This window comes from Scophthalmus maximus, chromosome 2, assembly GCF_022379125.1.
Source record: "Scophthalmus maximus strain ysfricsl-2021 chromosome 2, ASM2237912v1, whole genome shotgun sequence".
Classification (NCBI taxonomy): domain Eukaryota; kingdom Metazoa; phylum Chordata; class Actinopteri; order Pleuronectiformes; family Scophthalmidae; genus Scophthalmus; species Scophthalmus maximus.
In genome coordinates, this window is record NC_061516.1 from 723,183 (window position 1) to 748,000 (window position 24,818).

General features: G+C 42.1%; 1 protein-coding gene across 2 annotated transcripts in view; it reads left to right on the forward strand.

Moving 5' to 3' along the window:
- Nucleotides 1-24,818, forward strand: part of nrxn2b (neurexin 2b) — a 675,914-nt gene that overhangs the window by 278,988 nt on the left and 372,108 nt on the right. For both annotated transcript variants that reach the window (XM_047329457.1, XM_035625686.2), the window contains one exon: nt 14,814-15,115. In XM_047329457.1, coding sequence (XP_047185413.1) covers nt 14,814-15,115 — 302 coding nt within the window. The remainder of the gene's footprint in view (nt 1-14,813; nt 15,116-24,818) is intronic.

Sequence of the window (24,818 nt, forward strand, 5' to 3'; positions counted from 1 at the left end):
AACCTCCTGACTGAGGTTGTATGTGAGGAGAAACTGCCTGAAGTGTTACAGATATATAGTCAGTGATAGGGAGGGTCTTGCCACTGCACAGGCAGACTTCTCCACAGCAGTTGCAGAACACTGCTATATGAATGTTGAATGCTATACAAAAACATGATTGGTGAGCAAAAATTCCCAGTGATGCCACATCTGCAGTATGACTTATTTTAATTGAGAAGCAGGGAAATCAAGTGTTGACGGTGAGTATGGCTGCAAAAAAATCCAAAAAATAAAACTTCACTTGTCAACAGAAGAAAAACACTGAGATCGAGAGGCAGGGGCAGCGGGAACCAGTGGATTAAAACCTTTAATTACGTAGACCAGACATAGAGTGCTGTCTGCATGTATCACACATAAACGAAAGAGTATAAAGGGAAAGTCACTTTCAAGCTACATTAATATAATGGGACCCCCATGGGACCAAGCAGAGGGTAGATCTTTTTCGCCTCACAGTTCTGTGTTTGCAAGTGAGTGTGTGTACATCTTTACAAAAGTTTCCCTGTGTTCAACCTGTTTCAAGGTTGGCTCGAACAGCTGCAGTCATTGTTTCAAACCATGAGGCTAACGCGCAACTTTTTTGTGCCATTATCACCCTCAGCAGCACAGCTGCACACAAATAGAGCCTCTTGCTTAGCCTGTAGTCGTATCATATGACACCAGGCTAAGCAATATGGCTAAGCAGCCTAATCAGTGAGTTGTGAAATTGAAATGCAGCCTTGGTTATTAGAAAAACAGCCCATTGCCCATACTTCTGGTTCACTGTCAATAGTCACTGTAGCATCAACCAACAACACAACTCATTTGTGGATTAAGAAAAGTTGTGTGTGTTCATTTGTGAGCGCAAATGCTGGCATATGGGTCTGTGTGTGTGCCATTAGCCTATACATCACAGGGGCTACATGATTGAGAAATATGAATGTTAGGCAGCAACATTACCTTTGGTTAAATACTAAATTTGAATCTATTAATCTGCTGACAGAGATATACAGATATGATTTGAGTATACTTGGTTTCACCTGCACACATATGTATGCTCCACATATGTTCTGGCTATTACTGTGTGTGTGTATGTGTGTGTGTGTGTGTGTGTGTGCGTGCGTGGGGCATGACTCATGCACGTATGCTCTTACAGAGCAGGTCTGGTGTTAAGCTGAGGTACGCCTGCCCGCTGAGAATCGTATGCTTGTCAAGTGAATGAGCGCAGCGATGCTGAATCCTGCCTGCAGAGAACGATAAACACGGTGCTGCAGTAGGTCTGTGTGTTGATGTGAGCAAGAGAAAGAGCCAGGGAAAGAGCGACAGCGTGGCAAAGAGCACTGCACACAGCTCTGCGGTTCCAATATTCAGTGTTGCTGTTAAGTTAAGCAGATGCAGGCGAGAAGGCTGCAAGGAAGTGTTAAGAAAAAACAAATGTGTCAAAGTCAGACTCCATTGTTTTTGCAGCAGTTATAATATTCTACTCTAACTTCTCTCAATTGTGGCTACAGTACTGGTTTACAGAACAGAAATTTGTTAGGACAAACTCCCTGAAGGCTCAGTAGAAGTAAGGATATGAAATTCACACACACACACACACACACACACACACACACACACACACACACAGGCGTCTCTCTGAGTTGGTGTGTAATCTATGCATTGCAGTGTCCATTTTAACCACTAAATTTCATCCTTGTTTTCAGATCTGAAGTTCGATTCGTTAAACCTGGATTTATGGAAGTAGGAAAATTTTTGTAATGGGTGTAATTATTTTTGCAGTCAGTTTAGTTTGGAGCTATGTCCCAAATAAAAATAATAATAATAATACGGAGGTGGTGGGTGAGCTTGGGGGTGTGGTGTTGTTGTTTGGTAGTTGTTAGAGCATCCTCCAATCTAACCTTTGTCTCATCACTCTGATGACAACCCTCCAAACTCTGAGCACATGAGGTGAGGATATATTCGCTGATTTTTACTAAACGTGTATTGCTTTTGAATCCCTTACTGCCCATTTAAAGGGCCCATATTATGCCCCCTTTTACACAAGTTACATTGGTTTTCAGGTGTGTGAACTACATGTCTTTGCCATTCCATGTCAAAACACGTCAAGGATCAAGCCACACAGCACCCTCCTCTTTCTGTACAAACAGCCCTGTGAGACTATGGTCGATTCCAGTACTTTCCTGCTCACTCCTCGCCCCCCTCCCTTCGTGTTCCGCAAAGCTCCGCCTCGCTCCTCCCCGCGTCTGCTGCCATGACAACAGTCGCACGTAACAAGGCACATACACGACGTAGAGACCCGGGAGGCCCAGAACACGTTCTCCATAATTACACACAGAGCACAAGGGGCTGGGCGATAGAACGTTAACGACATCCCGGCCGCGAGTCTAGCTCCGCGCAAGCCGGCAGCCGCAAGCCGGCAGCCGCGACCCACCGCCAGCAGCCGCGACCGACCGCCGGCAGTCGCGACCGAACGCCGGCAGCCGCGACCTCCGCCGCAAGCCGGGAGCCGCAACCGACCGCCGGCAGCCGCGACCGAACGCCGCAAGCCGGGAGCCGCGACCGACCGCCGGCAGCCGCGACCTCTGCTGCAAGCCGGGAGCCGCGACCGACCACCGGCAGCCGCGACCGACCGCCGGCAGCCGCAAGCCGGGAGCCGCGACCGACCGCCGGGAGCCACGGCCGAACGCCGGCAGCCGGGAGCCGCCGCAAGCCGGGAGCCGCGACCGACCGCCGGCAGCCGCGACCGAACGCCGCAAGCCGGGAGCCGCGACCTACCGCCGGCAGCCGCGACCGACCGCCGGGAGCCGCGACCGACCGCCGGGAGCCGCGATCTGTTTTTCCGCACTTCAAGGGGGGAGGTGCTGCTCAGGTTGGGGGCGTGGTCACCCCAGTAGCAGGAGTCAACTTACGTCACTTGACGCCCGGGCTGTGAATGGCTCGTTTACAGACCGTCTGCACGATCAACCCAAACCACGAATCAACGACCGACCGCCGGCAGCCGCAAGCCGGGAGCCGCGACCGACCGCCGGGAGCCACGGCCGAACGCCGGCAGCCGGGAGCCGCCGCAAGCCGGGAGCCGCGACCGACCGCCGGCAGCCGCGACCGAACGCCGGGAGCCGCGACCGACCGCCGGGAGCCGCGACCGACCGCCGGGAGCCGGGACCGACCGCCGGGAGCCGCGATCTGTTTTTCCGCACTTCAAGGGGGGAGGTGCTGCTCAGGTTGGGGGCGTGGTCACCCCAGTAGCAGGAGTCAACTTACGTCACTTGACGCCCGGGCTGTGAATGGCTCGTTTACAGACCGTCTGCACGATCAACCCAAACCACAAATCAACGACTCATTGTTTTCTTTTCATTCTTCGTGGGCTGGCAGACACCCCAGATAACCAAATATACGTGGAGGCAGGCTGAAAAGGTGCCTGGAGCATAATATGACCCCTTTAAGTCTTGAGCCCTCTTATTAGCCACCTTTTATGTAGAGAATCTTCCTGTACAGATCAATTGGTGAAATATCTTGGAAGAGCAAATAAGACAAACAAACAAACAAACAAACAAAAATACTATAGATCAAGCTAATTTCCTTTTGACTAATTACTACTACAATGCAATTCCCTTTTCCTCCCACCCACAATTAAACTACAAGCTGTTGTGTTTGTTTACAAAGATGCATAATTCTGAAGTATTACCTACAAGCCTGTGAAGAAGCACATGAATGCATAATTATTTTTTTTTAATCTGAAAAGCAATTTCTGTGTGAGCAATATCTTCCAAACAGCCGCCTCAGTTGTAAGTCAGTACGAATAGGATAAGAATGGAGAACACATTATTTGCGAACTTCTGAACTTCATAGAGTTACTTTGTGGATGTTTGTGGACACCTGCCAGTTTGCTGAATATTGATATGTTAGGAAAACTTTTCCTATCACTTAGAAATGGATCATCTTATGATGTGGTACGAACATGCTTTCATACTGGAGTTGACTGGTACATTAGTTTAGATAATGCTATCTATGCAAATTTAACACATTCATCCAAGAATATGTTATTAAAATAGTTGCAATAAGAGCATGGTGACAATATGTTTGGTATATTTAGTGAGGGAGATACTGTATATGTGTTTTTAGAACCTTACTTTTTATCCTTAAAGACCCCCGCCAGTCAAAATTTTGTTTTTCTTCTGTTTATGTCCTCTAAAATGTCTGACATTGACTATAGGGACTTGTATCTGAGCAAATGTTGTCACTATAGAGGTGTTATCACATTCCTCTCCTGGTGGAGGATATGTCTATGAACTTCTCTGAAATTTGAAATTTAAAGTTATCTTGGCAAGCTAGATTTGGTAAAACAAAAAAACAACAATCACTGTTGAATATGCAAATGTAGGGAACAGGGCTCCAGACTGCAAGACTAGAAAAAATTTGTTTTCTTCTGAGGGAGCGAGTCTGCCAGTGTAGGCAAATGTGTGTGAGAGGGGCAAGAACCTGGGAGTGATTAGTCAACTGCGGGTTCACGTCAAAGTTCTCAGTTTCAATGATTTCCAGTCTCAATCCCGACCGTGTTCTCAACCGGAACGGCACGCTCTTTTAACCCTTTCACCGCGCCTCCGTCGGATGTCTTGATGTCGCCCCTCTCCTCCAGTCCAAGCATTGCACCCTGCCGGCCTGTTCAAAGGGCTCGACGGACCTGAGGCATACAGCACAGCAGCAGCTGTGGTGTGCGGGGCCCGCCTGTGTTAATTGCATGTCATAAATATTAAAATTCTCAGAATTCCTCAATGAGGGAGAGAGTGGGTGGTTTCCAACCCCATTTCGGAGGTTGTTGTTTTTTTTTTACTTTGTTTAAACAATGTTAAAGAAAAAATATAAGGCATAGCAGATTATTTTTATATACTTTAAAACGTGACTGGAGGGAGTCTTTAAATTTTGTATTTTGGGGAATATGACCAGCAAAATTTCAGTCTGCAGGTAAAAAAACTTACCTGGGATTGGCAGCCTTTGTTTTGAAAGAAAAAAACAGTTGGTAAATATTAAGTTTTGAACCTGATACTTGGAGGAAATGTTCTACTTTGAAAAAATCTTCTCTTAAGCCTGTTGTTCTGACCAGACAGAAGAAAAATGCTATCCGCTCTTCTTTAATCTAATATTGGGAAAGCAGTTATCTCTGGAGCTCAGTGCTTCCATCTCGCTCCATACCACACAGCCTGATTCATGAGCTACATCCATCCTTGACAAGCCTCCAGAGAGAAAGGTTAGCATTTAGCTGACGGGTCTCCAATACATCAGCAGATTAATCCCATTTAAGCTCCTGCTTTTGTTGTCATCCAGTCGGTGAAACTTATCCGATGATAATGTATACATTCACCTTCAAATGTCAGTGGAAACATTGATCAGACAATTTAAGAAAAAGGAATCTTATAAAATTGTCTTAGCTGTCTTTATACATTGAATATTTTATATATTTTTGATGACACTCAAAGTCATTTAGTTATTTTTTTTAGTTATTGGCTTTATTATTATTACATTGGTGTAACAAATTGTTTAAATACATTTGTATACTTGTGCAGATTTGACATGTCACCCATATTTGTTAAACAGTTTAAAAGTTGTCAGATACACAAGGCTCAATCCCCCGTTCCTTGTCTCATACCAAACTCTGTGCTCATCTGTTTTCTCAGCTCTGATGTGGGCAGCAGTTTTTCAGCACCAGGTTCAAGAGGTCAAACGCCTTTGGCAACAAGTTTCACTCATTAAAAATCCTCCTCAGCTGACTGAATGCCTTGTTAGCGGTTCAACATGCTCTCCCAACATTGGCCTCTGACCAAACTAAGGTTGTTGTTTCACTTGTTTTCACTATCTGTCTCACCCGTTGCAACCTCTTCATGATTAAAAATTGTTAAAGATTCAGTTTTAACCCAATCTGGAATTATAGTTGCTGTTAGTTAGTTAGCAGTAATGTTGGAATGGCTGCGGTCATGTACGTCCTTCTTTCCAGCTGGTGTTGCAAACTCTTCTTTTCGCCATTTGTCCACTTCCCATATAGGCAATTGTGTCTGGAGTGCACTTCCATATCAGAGGTATCACTAAACAGAAATCAACACTTGCTTCTGTGGTATCAAAATGTCAAAGGCATCACTGAGAGGGAGTAAAAATTATCTTGTCCGTTTCTTGTCATATACAGTCTGAGACACAGACAAGGCAAGATCAATATCAGTAACTAAGCATCCTCCCATTTGTTTTTCTGCTGTTAGGTTTTTTGATTGTTTCCACAGAAGAGACCAACTCTTGTGCTGCAGCAAGCACTTTCTTTTAACGTGATCACAAGCATGCACGCACACACTAAACTGCTTCATTACTTCATTCTACTACCGGTGATGACATTAACATATTAAGTAAAGCAGTTTATAAAGGATAATTCTTCAGGCACATTGCCAAGAATCGGCACGCAATTAAAAGAACACACATACAATAACATCAGGCACCCACACAAAAGTAATTCTGCACTGTTTTTCACTCTCTCTCTGCTTTATTGACAGAGGCAAACTGACAATGTAAGATTAACTATGCAAAAGTGTGCATTTCATTAATGTGATATATGTTTTTCTTAGGCTGTCAATGTGCATGTTCTGAGGACTAACCTACTTACTAAGCTTCAGTCCTTTGGCTCTTGTAATTGTTGCCGTAAATAAGTGTCTTTGTGCAAGTATGCAAATTGTTTTTTGTCATCAATGAGATATTTTCACCACAGTTCAATATAGAGTTAATGAGCCAAATCCAACCAATGCTTACTGGAGCCATTGGCGGAGAAAAAAATCCATACCTGTATTTCACATGGCTTCTTTCATCTTGTTAAGATAAAGAAATATGGACATTAGCCTGATCACTGTACCAGAAAATGGCCAGATATAGGAAGTGTATAGTTAAGATATCTTGGAAAGAAGTCCTATTTCCTGTTTTCAACAATGGTCCTCTGCTAAATGATGTTTGACTTGACCTGCGCAGACAGCTGTCAATGGACATTATTTTATACTGTGGATAATTGAAAAATAATTTTAAAAATCTACTTACAATAAAAAGTCTCCCCAGCTCTGATGGTGTAACATAATATGTTACAAGATGTTTAGGTAAATGCAACTTGACGATAGGAGGGGGGCATTTTTCTGGGTCTAGTTATTAGGGGATTATTATGTTCTTTGCCTGCCCAGCAATCTGTTGGCTACGGAGGTCACCAGTCAGGAGCACAAGTCCATTGTTAGTGTCACTTTACTTGACATTTTCTTTGCATCCCGGTTGAGCCAGGAGACTGAACACCCCTCCCCTGTGATAATCGTCGTCTGCCAGACACCCACAGTGGGAGAGAAAAGAAATGATGGAGGAAAAACGAACAAGGGTAAAACAAAAAAAAGTGCAAATCAGAGACCGAGAGGAGGAGGTTGAGTGGACTCAAGAGGCTGCTGCCTGGGCCTCTGATATTGCGGTTACGAAACCGATTGTTTCCATGGCAACAATTAAGGTCAATCGCTTTATCCCCATTAAGGCTTATCATCTGCTACCTCCAATTATCCTCAAGAACATGACTGTGGGAATCAGAGGGCAGGCAAATCTGTCTTATGAAAATGGAAATAAACTTGTGGACCTGACAGTGAGTGAGGGAGTCAAAATGGTGAGACCACAGCACCACAGAATGCTGACAGAGGCCAACTGGAGATGAACCTCGTTTCCAGTGTCATGTCAGAGGTTATGTGAAACCACCTACACTACCAGTGTACCAGCAGAGAACAGATTTATTATGCTGAATTAGTTTCTTGCTAGTTCTACGCAAACATTTACTTTCTTTTTTTACTCCCTCTTACACCTGCACACCGCGACCTTCAAGTACTGTCAATCAAAGCAATGGCATAAGGGATTAAATTAAAAGGAACCATGCGCTGTGAAAAATATGACCTGCAGCTACATTCAAAGGTGGAGGAGCAAAAGGAGTCTAATCAAGTGTCTTTATGCCAAGGGCCCCTTGAAATGCATGTCTCCGCTAGTGCACTTAGTCATGGGTGAGAATAAAGTCTGCAGACACCTTGTGTATGTGAATTTTACTAATAAAGAAGTCAAGTGGGTGATTAGAATGGCAGATGTATGTCTGTTTTATATAGATTTGTATATTTTAGATATGTTCTCAATAACCATCCTAGCATCAACACACTACAATCTACGCCACATGATCTATGAAATACTGTCTCTGACTCTTTTAGCTCTTTATCTACCTGCGTCATTTCCTTTTCTCTCACTCGAAACCCTGGCTCACCAAACTTGGGTGCAACTATTACGTGTCTGCAAGGGTCAAGGTTTTAAAAGAAAAGGAGGGGTGGGGGTAGCAGAGACTAATTGACTCTGGTTCTCATATATAACCTCACTGCTGGCACTTCATTCAATATTGTCACTATTATCACACGGCTTTTTTGGCAGCATCCCCCAGAACAAAGGACATACTGTAAATGGTGTGGTAGCACATTCACCATGGCTCACAGGCAGCTTTTAGGGTGGGGGAGGAATGGTCAGTGGAACAAAGAACTCTGGCCTTCAGCAAATGAGCTGGGCAGACAGCAAATTATAGCTCCTTCATTATAGGATTGCTATCAGTCCATGGAATCGAAACGTACAGTAATCACACAGTGGTGCAGAAAAAGGAGAGGGGAAGAGGAATGGTGGTGGGAACAATGTTTCTCTGTCTCAGCCTCTGTGTCAGTGGACCGGAGGCAGAGATCCATTAACGTATTCAAAAATTACCAATACAGCTAACTAGATCTTTTCACAAGGCCTGGTCAGGGCTAACTTAGAATAGATAGATGCTGTACAAGTTATACATTAAAGCACATCATTTATATGATTACGCCATAATGATCATATAGAAGGCATGTGTGATTATCAAGATTATGCAGCGTAAACATGTTTGGTTGTGCAATGTAGTATGTCCTCTTAAGGCTGTAGGGTAGGGGGCATGGGTTGTATGGGTACTGTATATATAAAAAAAAATAAATACAATTCGATCACTTTCCACAATTCTACATGACATTATCTGGTGATTAACTAATTGGGTCGGTCAAATATTACCTTGTTTCCTTGTATCGCTTACTAAACCACAAGAGAGTCTTTTGACATCTGATGAATCTTAAAATGTTTAAATGTATTTTCAAAATTTGACTTCCTAGATCATATTTGATCTTGTCATCTGTGCCTGTAGCAGTGCATCAACACCAATGTACATTCTTGCATTTTTTTAATAACGTAGTGCAATTTTCTGTAAGAATGCCTGCAAAGAAATGCACAGGAGGCTCATTTCAGAACAAAAAAAATAATAAATAAAGTCAAGAACATTTGGAGACAGTGTATTTATTTGAGATTTAGTGCTCTATAAATTAAATTTATTATTATTATTATTATTATTACATCAGCTAAATTAAAAATTGTTATCAAGATCAATTTACTTGATATATAATATACTATAATTAGTATTAGTATAATATACTCCCCTTATACTGTATATGTACGAAAAGTTTCACATAAAGTAAACATTAAAGGGTGAACAGAAGCTCAAGGGCTGGAGGAAAATATATATTTTTGCAGCATTATTACATAATCACAGTCCTCTTGCTAAAAATCTCTAGACTCTACAGTTTTGCTGTTAAATATGAAGTGTGCACACATTCCTGGTGACTTACATTTGCTATTTATGGGATGACCACGCCATATTCCTATATGGTGCACAGTAACAGTTGACCGCAGGTTTCTCGAGAGCCTGGCCTTTGCCAGGGAGAGTAATTCATTGGGTTTTGTCTGAGCTTCAAACACCACATATGTTTCTGTTAAGGACCGCTGACAGTTCAGATTAATGTGTGAGGGAGACAAAGAGCATAAAATCCATGAGGAGTGAAATATATAGCACGGAGGGGCCACGGATATCTGAGCATCAGTCAATCATCCCGTCGCAGCGGACTCTCCCACATGCTGCCACGCCAGCCTCTGATACCAGAACCACTCGCCACACATTTCAAATTCTACACAAACTGCCTCATCCTCTCTTATTTTCTCAGTCTGTAGCTTCCAGTTTCCCTTGGTCGCCATCTTCTTGCCATCATGATTTGGGTCTTTCACTCTTCATCTTTGTCTGTCTGCTCCTTTACTTTTCGGCATGCTTCATAAAACAGCTGTAGATATAAGAGGGATATATATACATATATATATATATTGTGTGCTTCTTTATCATTGCCTCTGAGTTTGGCTAGTGCATTCCTGTCTTTCTGTTTGTTTTTACTTACTTACTTTCTTTTTTAGTAAGCACATGAGCGCATGTGCAAAGCATTTAATACACACGCATCAGTTTAAAGGAGTTTGCTTGTGCCAGGGAGCTGTAGCAGGACACTGGCCTCTGTCTGTGGACTCAGTAGGCCTCTTTGATTCATGCAGCATTAAAGTCTTCATATGGCCCCTACACGGCTCTCTCATCTCACCGTCTCTCCAAATCTGTCAGATAGTGTCTCTGTGGGGTTGATGGCACTTGTCGGAAGCTAATAGACTGTGACTGTATATGCACATGTGGAAGTGTGTGCGTGCGTGTGTGTAAGAACAGAGAGGTAATGTGAAGTGACGAGGGGATCTGCCAGCATGTGGTCATCTAGATTTGGGATATTTTAACATGCGCACACACTTGTCTTAAACCATTCTCTCTTTTATTTCTTCTTCCTCTTATCCCCCTAATACCACCTAATTACCAATATTTGATCCAACCGGCCGAAAAGCTGTATGTTAAGGTTCATTATGCGGTGACTAATGCACCACACAAGTTTGGATGGAGCTATTCATGCAGCTCATCTTATTAAACCTGGTCGCTCTCTGTTTGAGCTGAATCCAATTTAATAACGCATGCTGCACTGCACTTTTATTACTGTAATATCCACCAAAGACGAAAAAATGGCACTTTGCGAAGCGCAGATTGTATTTGTGCTCTTGTGACATTTCATCACCATCGACAGAACTGTGTTTTTCCAGGGTGGGGACACTTATGATAAAAAATATTCTTTGATCACAATTCATTGCTGTTGCAGGGTGTGGAAGCTAGATTACACACTTATTTACACATCCTGAGGCTACTTCTTGCTCGTGGCTCTCAGGACTATATGAGAACAACATGTGTGGGTCGGAGTGTGTGTGTGTGTGTGTGTGTGTGTGTGTGGCCCAAGTTAATGACATTGATTCCTATCAGGCTGGAAGGCCATCCTCTTCCTTTGGCTTTCCTCCCCCTCACACTTTTACCGTGCAGAAATGGAGCGCCCCCTCAAGAACAGTGAAGGCCAGGGGTCTCTGAGGCCAGGTCGCTTGGCTCCTCAGCTGCAGCAAAGTGCTTGGCTATTGCTAGTGGTATGATTGTGGCGAGCATTATAGGTTGCAATGGAGGTTGAGATTATTGAATCCTTGTACACTATAAAGGCTGAGAGGAGAAGGTGAATCCTTTAGGATGCGTTCTAAACTAAGTTCAATCAGGACTTTTTTGAAATAAATAAAGTGCTACATTATTTCACTGACTCTTGGGTTAAAACTTTTATTTTTCCTTTCAGAGGAATCAGATGTCAGCAAGAGAGCAGCATTTCAAAAGCCAAGCAGGGGTTCGGGGTTTATGTTCAGATGTAAGCCCCAAACCACTGAGCGAATGAATCCGACGCAAAGCAGCAGCAGCCTGAAGTGTTAGCACCATGAAAGGCCTCTGAAGCCAGTGGACACGTGAGGGCTCATGATGAACACTGGCTTTCCTCATTACTGCTTATTCATGAGGCAATTGTTGGTTAGATCGCTCTGCCTAGACGCAGGGAGTATCATTTTTGACCCCTAAAAATATCCGGTGCTAAAGGCGCGTTCACTCGGATCAGTGATATCAAATACGGCGGAACTCGACATTTAATTAATAATAAAGGCGCTATTATGGGTGGCTAAATTTCAAATGAGTCATTTCTGTAATGTAGTCAGGGCCTTCTGTGAGGTTAATTGAGACCTTGACAGCACTTTAGTCTCCGCTCAGCGCTTGTGTCTTGTCTTACCTCTGGCTACGGCGTTCAGCTCTTGGGCTTCATGGAAAGCGTTTTGATCTGAGTGAAAAGCGTATACGGTGAGTGTGTGTGTGGTGTGTGCATGTAATCACAAGAGTGGTACCGCGGGAGTGAAATGATGAGATAAAAATCATCTATATGATCAGAGATCTATAAGAGGGAGAAAAAGATGTACTGTATAGCGACAAGCACATATTCGAAGGAGCTAAAGTGGTCTCAGAAAAGGAAGGAGAAGAGTAGTTCTCTATATTAGTTTTTGTGTATTGAAATGATCTTCCTCTCTCCTGTGGTAAGGTGGGAGGAGGGCTTTCCAGTGCTCTGGAGGGGGTGGAGGAGGATCGCCAGCAAATAACTTAACCTGGATTGCAATATTAGATGGACGAGTACATGTTTGGTTAACACGGCTTGTCGGTGTTGTGTTTTTTCCTACCCCTGTCAAGAACAAAAATAAAACGATTGTGTTGATTTAAAAGAAAAAGAAAAAAAGGAACTTATTTTTGGCACTGTGACAGGCTGGTGCAACAGTCAGTCCCTGTCCTCTCCTTTCTCTCCCTGATCCTCCCCAGCTTTATCTCCCTCTCTCAGCCTTCTGCTTATTAAACTGACATAAACAAAAGAAAGTTCATTTTTTTGTCTGCAGCTCGTGTCTCTCTCCGTCGCAGTCGGCCCAATCTCGCTGTGCTCACGGAAGCAATGGCAAGCTGTTTTGTGCTTACTGTTAACAGCCCATACTTTTGGAGGGTTTCCAACTTAATACATAATTGAAAATGGTTGCTTTGGTCCATTTGCCACGCTTTTATTCTCTTAACATCAGCAAGGCAGGCAACGCCAGGAGGCTGCTCTTGGGGATTTTCTTACTTTCTGTTTTTTTCTTTTTCTCTCTGTGTCATTTTCCCTCCGCATCTCTTTTTCTCTCCTTTGATGCCTTTTTTCAATGACAATTCACACTTCAGTTGAGATTGCTCTAAATTTCTATTTCAGCCAAAATGCTCTTTTAAGTAGCTGTCCCTGTCTGGATGCCATTTGTCCTTCACTTCCTCTTCTTTTCTTTTTTTCTTTTTTTTGGATGGCAAATGTTTTCTTTTATGGGAGTGCATGCACCCATATCATGTTGATGTGTTTGTCTCCAAGTGAGCTCTATCATCCCCTTTAATGTTCCAGAGATATAGCAGTTAGTGTGTCACTTAACGCAGCACTTTTATTGCACTGCCGCTCACTAAAGCCTGCTTATTCTTTTTTCATATGCCTTCCCTGTAGGCATTATTCCTTAAATTACTGTTAATGAAATAGTGTGATCAACTTATGTTGGCTACCACACAGTCCACGGACATATCTCAAGTCTAAAGTGCACCGCTATCAATTGGACACACTAGTATCTTCTCCTCTCACCTGCGATTGCTCCTGTGGTGAATTCACTCTACCGTGAGACTTGGCTTTCAATATGTCTGCCATAAGACCACCCCTTCTGGCCAGCCACAGCCTCTTCCTCCAGGGAAATGCACTGACGTCTTGTGCTGTAATGGAACTTCAGGATTAACTAGATTTGATGATCCACCAATACAGGGGCATCTTGCCGCCCCCCATACCTCGCTTGTGTTTCAACTGGCCTCCCCAGGGAAGCAGAGGTGGGGAGGGGCACAGGAACACAGGAAGTTGAGTGTCACTTCAGATCTCGGTTCATGTCGGGGAACCAGTTGATTTGTTTCACCGCCGAGCCAAGGAAGAGTTGTACGCATCAGTGCTTTTTTGCCCCAGGAAACAGCTAATTTGTACCAGGTATCTTGGGATTTGTAGTATTCAGTCTGGGGATAAGCCTTGTAGCTGTCATGATCCCACATTTAAGATGACTCTAATCAAATTAAATAATTAGAATCATGGTAGACAATATGGAGAACTAGATAAAGGTTAATTCAAAGTGGCTTAAGGGCACACACTTTGATTGAGGTGTCAGTGTTGTGAATGTTGTTGCCACAGCTGTTTGTTAAGTTCATGTCAGATCTACATTGTGTCTACCCCTGCTGCTGTTAGACTGCAGCTGCCTGACGTGTGTCTCAAACAAACGGACTGTTTTGACTGGTAGCGTGTGAGCGGAGCTCACTGCAGTGGAAGGTAGCCATGTGCTACCGACAGACTGACAGGCTTTAGCAACGCTGTCAACACCTTTCCCTTCCTTTCTGTTTTTTTTTTTAAGTTGCTCCTTTGTCCATTTTGACTGGCCTTGGCAATTGTGTTTCCCCTGTGCCATACTATACTATACTATACTATACTATTTTATGTTTTCCCTCTAATTCAAAGTCATCTTTCTATATAATTCTGATCTAGGTTTTTGCATTGTTCTGCCGGGTATAATTTTACATGACACTCTAAAAGACACTGATGTGTTTTATATGTCAGATTAATTTGTTCATATTTTTAAGTTCAGATATTAAACATGATGATAATAATAATTATGGAAAGTTTAAAAATCTCTCAGATTTTCCTACTTCACTAAGTATTTTGTTTCTCACTGAATGTGGATTTTCCACATTACACTTGTATCAGATCATGACGTGATGACATTATGTTTATTGAATATTCTATAATACTATAGTCAAACAAGTTGCAATATACTACAGTACTTACACTAATAATGTACTCAAGACTAAGGGCAAACACTGACAAGCCAAAACACTGGTGTAATCCTTTCTTCCCCCTTTTATTTCCTCTCAGGTAAGGAAGAGTCGGTGGCCACCTTCAAGGGCAATGAGTTCTTCTGCTATGACCTGTCGCTGACGCCCATCCAGAGCAGCACTGACGAGATCACGCTCTCCTTCCGCACGCTGCAACGCAACGGCCTGATGCTGCACACCGGGAAGTCGGCTGACTACGTCAACCTGTCCCTGAAGAGTGGAGCGGTTTGGCTGGTTATCAACCTGGGCTCGGGGGCCTTTGAAGCCCTGGTGGAGCCCGTCAACGGCAAGTTCAACGACAATGCCTGGCATGATGTGCGCGTCACCCGCAACCTGCGCCAGGTAAACACTGCCTATGTAATCCAGGGCCACCACATTTCGAGTGGTGCCTCTGTTTGCCACCCACCCTCTCTCTGCTGCTCTATTTGACCTGTGTCTTCTCTCTCTCTCCTAAGTGCAGACAGAATGTTTGTCTCACCCTCCTTCTCTTCTCTGTTGTTGCTTGCTGCCATGCTTAACAGTAGCTTCTTTTTTCCAGGTTGGAGTTGAAAAGAAGGCTGCTGCTGTTTTAAAATAGTTTTCCTTTCTTAAACACGCTAAGACCCATCTCACATTCATATTCAAAAGTTATTCAAAGGCAAATAGGTGAAAAGGCATCACAGACTAAGTGATAATGAGACTATAATCTAATTAAAGTCAGATTCCAGTTAACATATATTACAATGAAATCAATGACGGCTATGCATATTTAGGGATTACAGTTGTGTGCTGTTATTAAAGGAGAAGAAGTGAAGAAAGTGGTTTGCTCAATATGTATGCACATAAATATGTATACACAAATAGAATGCAACCTAATTCATCAAAGGTGGCAATGCACTTAAAACCACTCTGAAAAAATTACCCAATGCATCTTTAGAAATCTTTAATGGGACTTAATGGATAACAAAAGTGCACCTGTAACCTGAATGTCTACGGGTATGGGCATGGATTAGTGTTTGTTTGTGCATGCCAACTTTAGCTCTACACATGCACAAGCGTTAAGTACTTGCACATACAGTTACCTCTGTGGATGATCCAGGATCATCAATTGGCAGTTGCAGCAGTGAGATGTAATCAATTTCACTTACACTTGCCATGCTTACTTCTTCATATTCTTTGGGGAATTTGTAATTGGAATGAATGTCTTGTCAGACCTGATAATGGCCATTGTAAGCAGCCTTGGATGCAAAAAAAAAAGCCCGATGTGAAAGCATTAACACAAAGACGGTAGATCAGAGTTTTAGTCTGTTCCTGCAAAAAAAACGACACCAATAAGTTTGAATAAAGAAAAGAGAAAAAAAAACTAGTATCAAACTCCTGTAAGATACTCAAATGTCTCCCCTCGAAAAAAACCTGAGAGCAAAGCGATTCTTAATGTGGACTAAGTGCCCATTTTCATGCCAACCAGACTCTGCAATTTCTGTCAGTAAGCAATCATATTATAATATATTTCAATAAAGTAACTTAGACATAGAAATAGTCCACAATTTGTGGAACTGATGTTTTATTAGCATAAGGTGCATTTGCCTTAGGATAAGGGCTAATGATCACTCACTCGCAGACATTCAGAAACTCACACATAGTCGAGGTCAAATATGTTATTCTGTAGAACTATGTGTGATCAGCGGAGTGAGACTGGCTTAATGAGTTTGGGAAGCCAACACAATTCGAAAGATTTACAGCGTTAACCGACCCACCTACCAACAACTGCACGATAATGACCATTAGGGGAATGAGTAGCACATGCACATGCTAAACTGAGACACTATTATTATCTGCCTGGCGGTCTATCCATCTATCTCCCCATCTGTCTATACTGGCATTTACAATAAATTGCACTGTGACTGTAATGATTGTGCTGGGAAAGTCAAATGTGATCTAGGCCAGGGTGCCTCTGGGGTTTTGCAAAGTATAAAAAAGGTAATAAAATTCACATTTTAATGAAAATGTATACACGTTGTTACATCAGTAACCAAAGTGGCTTGAAATTTTGTGAAAAGGGGCGACCAGACAATTGAATGATTAGGGAACATTCTGTACCACATGAGCGCATGTTCCTTGATTAGCAGGTCCCTGGTTTGACTGTAATGGAGTCGACCATTTGCTGCATATCATTCCCTGTACTCTCACCCCTTCTCCTGCCTCTCCTTCACTTAAAATATATATTAAAAAAGGTCTTAAAATGTATTAAGGATTCCTGCATATGCCCTGTAGTCATATTGGGTCATTACAGTTTCATGACCTATTTGTAATTAATTTCATATCATTTTGATCACATGCATATGTATAATGTGTCTTGTTTTACTGACTATAATTGTAAGTAGGGGAGAACAAGCCTTCCAAAGTGAAATCCTTTGATTCCAGAGGTGCGTATAAACAGATGTTGCTTACTTGAAACTCTTAAGCGCATCTAGTTTTAAGGTTATCTTTATTTATTTATTGTATCATTTTGGGGAAAAAACTAAACATCTTTGCTTGCATTGTAAATCAAGAAAACAATCTGACCTGACTGTTTATACTTCTACCTGGCAGGAAAAAAAGAAAAAAAGAAAGGTTAAATAAATATATATGTACATGTAGATATCAAATGCCGTACTTTGTCCATGACCAGAACTAACCACCAACATCACACTGTCGAGGCCATCTCCATTACCTCACGTAACAGCATGAATCCCCAGCAGATTACTCTAATTGACCGAACAGGCAGCCTAAGTGTTAAAGAGCTCTTTGGATTTACACTGGAGCCTCCCAGCTGAGAGACGCAGGGAGCGAGGTATCGATGGCATTGACCACCTCTGACCCTGTGTTTACTCCCGCACTGATACCCAGCTGATCAATGTGCACTTGTAGGCGTTGAGCCCACATGCATTTACACAGTTGCACACGTGTCAGAGACACATTTCCTTTTTTTTACATTGCATCATCATAAGCCTTAAACTAATGATTTACAATGTAGACCTTAATAATCAGTAACACTTCAAATTAATTCAGTAATTTATAAATAATGAAGAAAATGTGCACCTTACTAAAGGTTTTTAAGAATTAATTAATGGAATTAAACTGGAGAACAAAACTATTAGTCTGCACATGTACATGAGGTGTGCATGAGATCGACATGTTATGCAAAAGTGTGGTTATTAATTGAGCAATTGAACAAGGTGGATAACTTTATTGGCCTCAAGTACAAAGTCTTTACAAACCACTGATTCAAAAGGTTGAGTTAAGACTTTTTATGACGGTGAAAAAAATTGACCAACAAAAGCTTAATTGGATTCTGTTGTCCTTTCTTGGTGCACCTACTGTGAGCACTATAGTTTCCAAATATATTTACATAGCTACCTGTACCCTTTTGTTTTAAATTTAGAGTGACAATGTATATTGACAGATGTGGATAGTTGTACATCAATGTGCTTGTCTTGTCATGCCCACCATGTTTGGAATGGTTTAGCTGCTGGTAATTGCATCATCCAATGTTTGAATATGACGTGAAATGTCAACAGAGAACCCACACAAACACACACCCATTGTTTTCTGCTGCTCCTCCCATTGTTGCTAACATGATATCTTGCATCGCAAACAGACCGCAGTCGACAAGACAAGCGTTTGGAATTCCAGCTCAGGTTATACAGCCCCATTTGTCTCGTGATGTGTCATGCCCTCTTTGTCTGTTGTTCTTCTAACACCAAGCATACAGTATCAACCACTGCATCAGCAAGCTACAAAATAAGTAAAGCCTGTGAGCTCTCACTAACCAGTCGCCCTCTCTGCCTCCGTGTGTGTCTGTATTCACCATCTTTCTCCACAAAACCTATGAATTTGTCAGCTTTGTGCAGGATAAAATGAAGCAGACAGAATTAGGTGAGGTGATAGGGACACTGCCAAGAGAGTGGATAGAAAGGAGTAGAAGGAATGGGTAGGGACAATGTGTATGCCATATGGCCAACAATAGATCACAGGTTCAGAGCTCCCCTTGGTGGCATCTGGCAGTACTGCAAGTGTGTCTGTGGGAAAATGGTGTGTTTGAAGAATTTGACTGTTCCCTGTGGTATAGAGTTGATATGTAGGCACCTTCACTTCTCGTCACTGCCAGTCACTCCCCACAATGCACACACATGCACCCGTCCTCCCCTACTCACTGCACACCTGGGTTGGCATAAGCAGGACGTCACCACCCTCCCTCTCCCTCCCCCAGCTCTCTCTGACATCATGGTCTACCATCATGTACATCTCATAGACTTCTGCACCGGTGACCATCCTTGCCCTTTCTCTCGCTTCTGGGATTACGCACACTGTCTAAAGACACTGCAGAAAGAAAGACAGGCAAAGACAATGATTGAAACATTCATGCTAGGGAGTCTGGGGAGGTGATAGATTCACTTTAGCCCTTGCACTGCGCCAAACGCATCACATCTTGAAACTAGGTCAAATATTAGGGCGTGTGGAAGGGCACGCTTGTCAGCATTCATGTTGCAGTAAATGTTGATAGGGACACTGTTTTCTTAAAACATGGACAGTGCATAGTAAAAACGTATTATTCTGATATCATTGCCAGCTGTGAACAGTGAATTAAACACCAGAATCAAGACAGAACTACAGTGTGATGAAAAACTGATGTGAAAGCATCAATAACATGTTTCACAGGTTTTTTTTATTATTATTGGTTTACAGTTGTTTATGCAGCTTAATAATTACATTGGCAAACAATCACTTTTGCTTAGAGATCCATGAGTGAAGTGATGCATGTTAAATATTTACATACATGCACCTATAACCACCTGGTAAAAAACTGCTGTTAGTGGCCATGATCAATTTGTAGAATCATCTGCTATGGCTAATGTTTCCTTCTGCTCTGTAGTTGATCGTAAATAAGATGAAACAACTTTTGTTTTGGTATTTCACCTGCCTCTGTAACATTAAAACGTAAGCATCATTAGTATAAACTAGTTCCTTGGTTTGTTCAGATCATACAGATCCAATGCCAGGAAATATGTTGGATGCTCTGCTTTCGAGCTACAGGAAAGATGGGACTACAGAAATTCGGTCATCTATATACTAATGCATTCTTGGAGGGCTAACTCTCCATGTTGATGTTCACTTGAATCAGAAACGGCCTTGCATCTGTATGTCTGTATGCTCAACAGACACGTGGGTCCCACAGGACGCTGCAGGCAGTCAGAGGAAACATGAGACACACACTTGCGGGGCAAAAGGAAATGCGTGCTCATGTGTCTGTTTGTTCATGAGAAGCAGAGGGAGTTAAATGAGCGATTGTGTGCACAGAGAGTGGGAAATGAAGTGTATTCCTATCATCTGAGACTAAGGAGTATCAGAGCAGTGGGAGGACGGGGGGGAGCACTGGGAGAGAAACAACAGTTTGTTCTCTGCAATGAAAAGAAGAACAGACCCATGTTTTCTTTGGGACAATTCCCCAATGTGACTTTACAACCAAAAGACTCAACATCCGCTGTTTCACAGAAGTGAGCCAGCAGCTTAGCCAGCGCCTTGAGCGACAGACCTTTAAACTCAATCTCTTTTTGTTCTACTTTCTTATTCTTTTTTCCTTTTTGTATCAGTAATACATTCCTCCCTTTTACTCTCTCGCCTACAGTATCATCTATCCCTCCCTTGTCTCTCACCGTCTCTCTCTGTTATCCTGGACTTTCTCCAAGTCCACCAACCCTTGTGTAACTCTTTTCCACATAATTGGACCTTAGATGCAGCTATTGGAGTAATGCATGGATCAAGAAGATTTTTTCATGTTCTTTTAGTGCTGAATGCACAGCCTTGATGTTTAGCTGCTGGCCCCCGAGTTCAGCCGGAGCAGGCGAGCTTTGATCTGCATCGGGATCAGATTCAGAAAAGGTCACGTCTCAATGAATTGTCCGCTACATACATAAGCAATGGCAAATGAAACCATATAGCAGAATGCACTGATTTCTACTGACTACACATCATTAAGAATGTAAAGAGAATGAATATATATATATATATATATATATGTATATCATTTTTTTTTTTTTGCTGTAGCCAAGATTGATAAAACACACTAGTGATTTAGTCACTAAGAATATCGTCATCTTCATTGTTCTGCAGGAGGGGCTTCAACTATCTGGTAACATCAGCAGTGCATTACTCTCTTAAAATGGAATTAAACAAACAATTGAATTAATATAAATAAAATGTCCCCAGCAGTGATTCTTCTTGAAGCCTCCATCCATGTCTCCCATACATAATAGAAAATGGCGTTAGCTAGCTGTATGTCTTCACATCCACTGTTCTCACACAATGCCTTTACAAGCTGTTTTACTCAAATACTCTTATTTTTTTATGGAGAGAAACACAGCAAGAGAAAAAGTCAATGAATGGACAACCTTTGATGAAAAAATAGACTTTCCACCAAGAAAATGTTGCGATTTGAAAATGAAAAACTGTCAGAGCTCAGTTGCTGCCACGACTGGAAGAATCATCAGGGAGAGTCACTTATCAGTGTTGTGAAATCGCCTGTAGAGGCAGTGTGATCTTCCAAAACATTCCATTTGGAAAATAAATTATTGATGTTCTGCAGCTTTTGCAACACTCAATTCCTCATTCAGTCACTGGGATTTTAAAACATCACCATATTTAAAAGTCATGTTCTGCCTGGATGTGCACTTTTCATATTACACGACAGCATGAGAACATCGTCGATGCCCCTCCTTCAATCAATACGAGGAGCCTGCACACTCCCCTCCTCTTTCTTCGTCTTAGTATCTCAACCTCACTCACTTGTTCAGATTGTTTTTCTTCCATTTCTGTAAGGCATGATCAGCTGCAATTACTCACCCACCTCCCCATCCTTCTCCGCCCCCTCTCTCACCCAGCCTCTCTCCGGTAGGCAGCCAGAATCCCTAAGAGAGAGCCAATCAATTCCTCTCCCACTCATGGTCCCCTCCCTTTCGCTCTCATTTTCCGTTCTTGCTAGCAATTTGTCACTCAGCAACTGTGTCTGCCATGCTCTTGGGTAGTGAATCGTCCCTGGCTGCAGTACTCCAGTGGTTGCGTTAACACTTTACCTACAACTTCATCCTCTACTTAAGCACTATGATATTATTGATAAAACAATGTCAAGGCCTGATTTATTAGATACTGTAGGAGCATTAGAATCTTGTGTGTCTTAGCAATTAGACCTGCTTTGCATACACGGAAAGATATGGTCCAAGCAAAAATAATTGGGTTAAACTACTGAGCAAAAGAACCAGATTAACTGAAAACGTGATGCATTACGCAAATTGTTTTAATCTAGAACCCATTGCTCACATGTTATGGCCATGCAAACACCTTTTGGATTATCTTCAACCATTCACGTTAGCATCTCACTGATGTCAGAATGATGTGTTAATCATAATGACAGACTGAACCTGCTGAGTGCTCAGCAATGTACTTTCATGGGGACGACAGGGATTGCTGTTCAATGCAGGCAGGGAGTAGGGGGGGAAACTGGAGTAGCAGTTTGTTTGATGTACATAATGACATGCTAACACCTCTGTAATCCCTTCTCAGTTTATTGCCAATGACATTTTAAGTATTCCTGATTTTCTCCAGCTGGGCTGTGAGGAGAAATCGTCATGTTGATGCACATTTAAAAATATATATTATTTACTTATTACCCCGTGCTTCTTTCCCCAATTCTGAATTGAGCCTAGAACCTTGAGTACAGCTTCTTCCCGTGTGTTGCCCAAACTACAAACGCCCCCTGCTAAAACATTGTCCTTGGCTGTTCGATACCATCACAGAGAGGTTCTGTGCATTTGATGGGAAAAGAACAGCTCATTTGCATCACATTTCCACCACATTAGCATATCTGCCTGCATTCCCACACTCAGTCACTCGTCAGCCTCATTTGCCACATACCTGCTCCAGCACTTTCATGTTTATTCATCCCTCTGTCTCACGGACTTCTAATCAGATAACAAATCTCTGCACCATTAGGACATTCAAATAGGTGAAAATGGGTAATCAAATGCTTGTGAGACAGAATCAGGTAAGAGATTTTGCAAGAGATTACAGGAGAGCACATGACGAGTTGTGAGGGCGAATGGCTTAGGACTTAGAATGAGAAAAAGTAGACTAGTGAAATTAAGACTATCTGTGAACATTTATATGACATTTTGTGTCACTGTGAAAGCCTGTCGTAAAATAGCCTAAAATTGAAGATCCCAGGAATCCTTAACTGCTACCTGCATCCCTCAACTTTCCTTCTCTTGCTTCAGTTAGTGACATCTGATAATTGCCTGACTCTTGACAACACTAGAGATCTCTGACAGTAAAAGCAAATCACCGCCTGGGTTGAGGCCTTTGTTGCAATTATGTTATATGGATAAGAATTTCAACATGTATAGTGACACCCCTTCCCAATTTGGCTCTGAGGGAAAAAAAACAACACCCACACACTTTTATTGCTGATGTCTTTTATCTGTCATTTTTTTTCTTAAAAAACTTAAAGCAAATGATGATGTAGTTTAATTCTAAAAACTCACTTTGTTTCATTATTTACCCCAAGTTAAACAAACTTCCAATCATAATACTTTGTACTATGTAGGTAAGAGGTTATTTGTTGTTATACTCTTTTTAGCCCAGCTGTAACATTTTTTTTTTCTCATGAAGCGCATTCAACTTCACATACAAGATATATACAATTAAGAACCGCTCTAGCTACTTTCTCTAAAACATGCATATTCATGCTTAGCTGCTGCAGCTGTGTGCTCACAGACTGGATCAAAATGTATACCAGTTAAGAGATAGGAATGAAAGTTAACGGTACCATTCATCTTTTTTTCAATGTGTTATTAATTCCTAAATTGCAATTCCTTCTCTGGTGAGATAATCCATCTGTCTGTAGAAAAAAAATTTGTATATTTCAAATTCAAAATGGATAAAACATACGGCTCCTTTCCTACAATGCAGGCCCAGTGAAATCAACCCAAGAATGTAGGGCATGTTGTGAAAAGCAGCTGATCTGTATTTAAATGTGGTTACTTTATCTTTTTTTTGCACTTGTTTGACATTGAACCTGGCCATATCCTGATGAAAACTGAGAGGGAAGTCCACTATTCAAAGATAGTCAATCAGTCAGTTACAGATGAGAAAATAGAGATGAGGAAGATAGTAAGAGCAACAGGAAAAAAAGAGAGGGAGAATTATGACCATCTCTATCCAAATACACAATATGTGCTACTGCAATTTCTACACACACATACCTGTACAGACGCACACAAGCCATCACACATTGTTTGTTTGCAGACTCTCTGCTGTAATTGCAGTGACATTTATATTTGCACCTGAAGCCTGTCTGCCAGTTTCCATTACTTAGAGGCAGACTTGGAGAGAGGCAGTCGAGAGTGAATGCCGGATGATAGGAATGAACGCGGAACCAAATGTATCTGAAAGAGCAATTTTGAATTGAAGCCCAGCCCCTGCAGTCTGTCTGACAGGGTCACCCACAGAGTGTCCGTGTTACTAAGGACAGCTCGTTGCACCACACGCATGAACGTGCAATACAGAGACAATCAAGTGCATGTTCACGTGGCTTGAGCTTATATGTTTACAACACATACTGATTTTTGTGTCATTAATGTGTCATTAATCATTAACTAAGATGGTGAAATTTCTGCCCTATTACATATAGCACCACTTTCTCTTCACCTCACTCCCCATAACACTATTTCACAATATGAGTTAAATCCCTTTTCTCTAAAGGCCCAAATTGGGAAATTTATAGTGGAGCGGTCATCAGTCTTAGCACTTTCTCACTTACAATGATAAATCTATCGGGACTGGGTATCTTGGCTCTGCTGCACTATAAATTTATCATTTTCACAGCTTTCTCATTAAATATTTATTCAGCTTATTCGCCTGTGGCCGCAATTCAGTAACGTCCACTGTGACGGGTGTGTGAAAGATCAGCAACTCAACAAAAACATAATTTTGCACCCTGTCCAACCCTGCTGGCATCCTAGCAGGTCTTCTG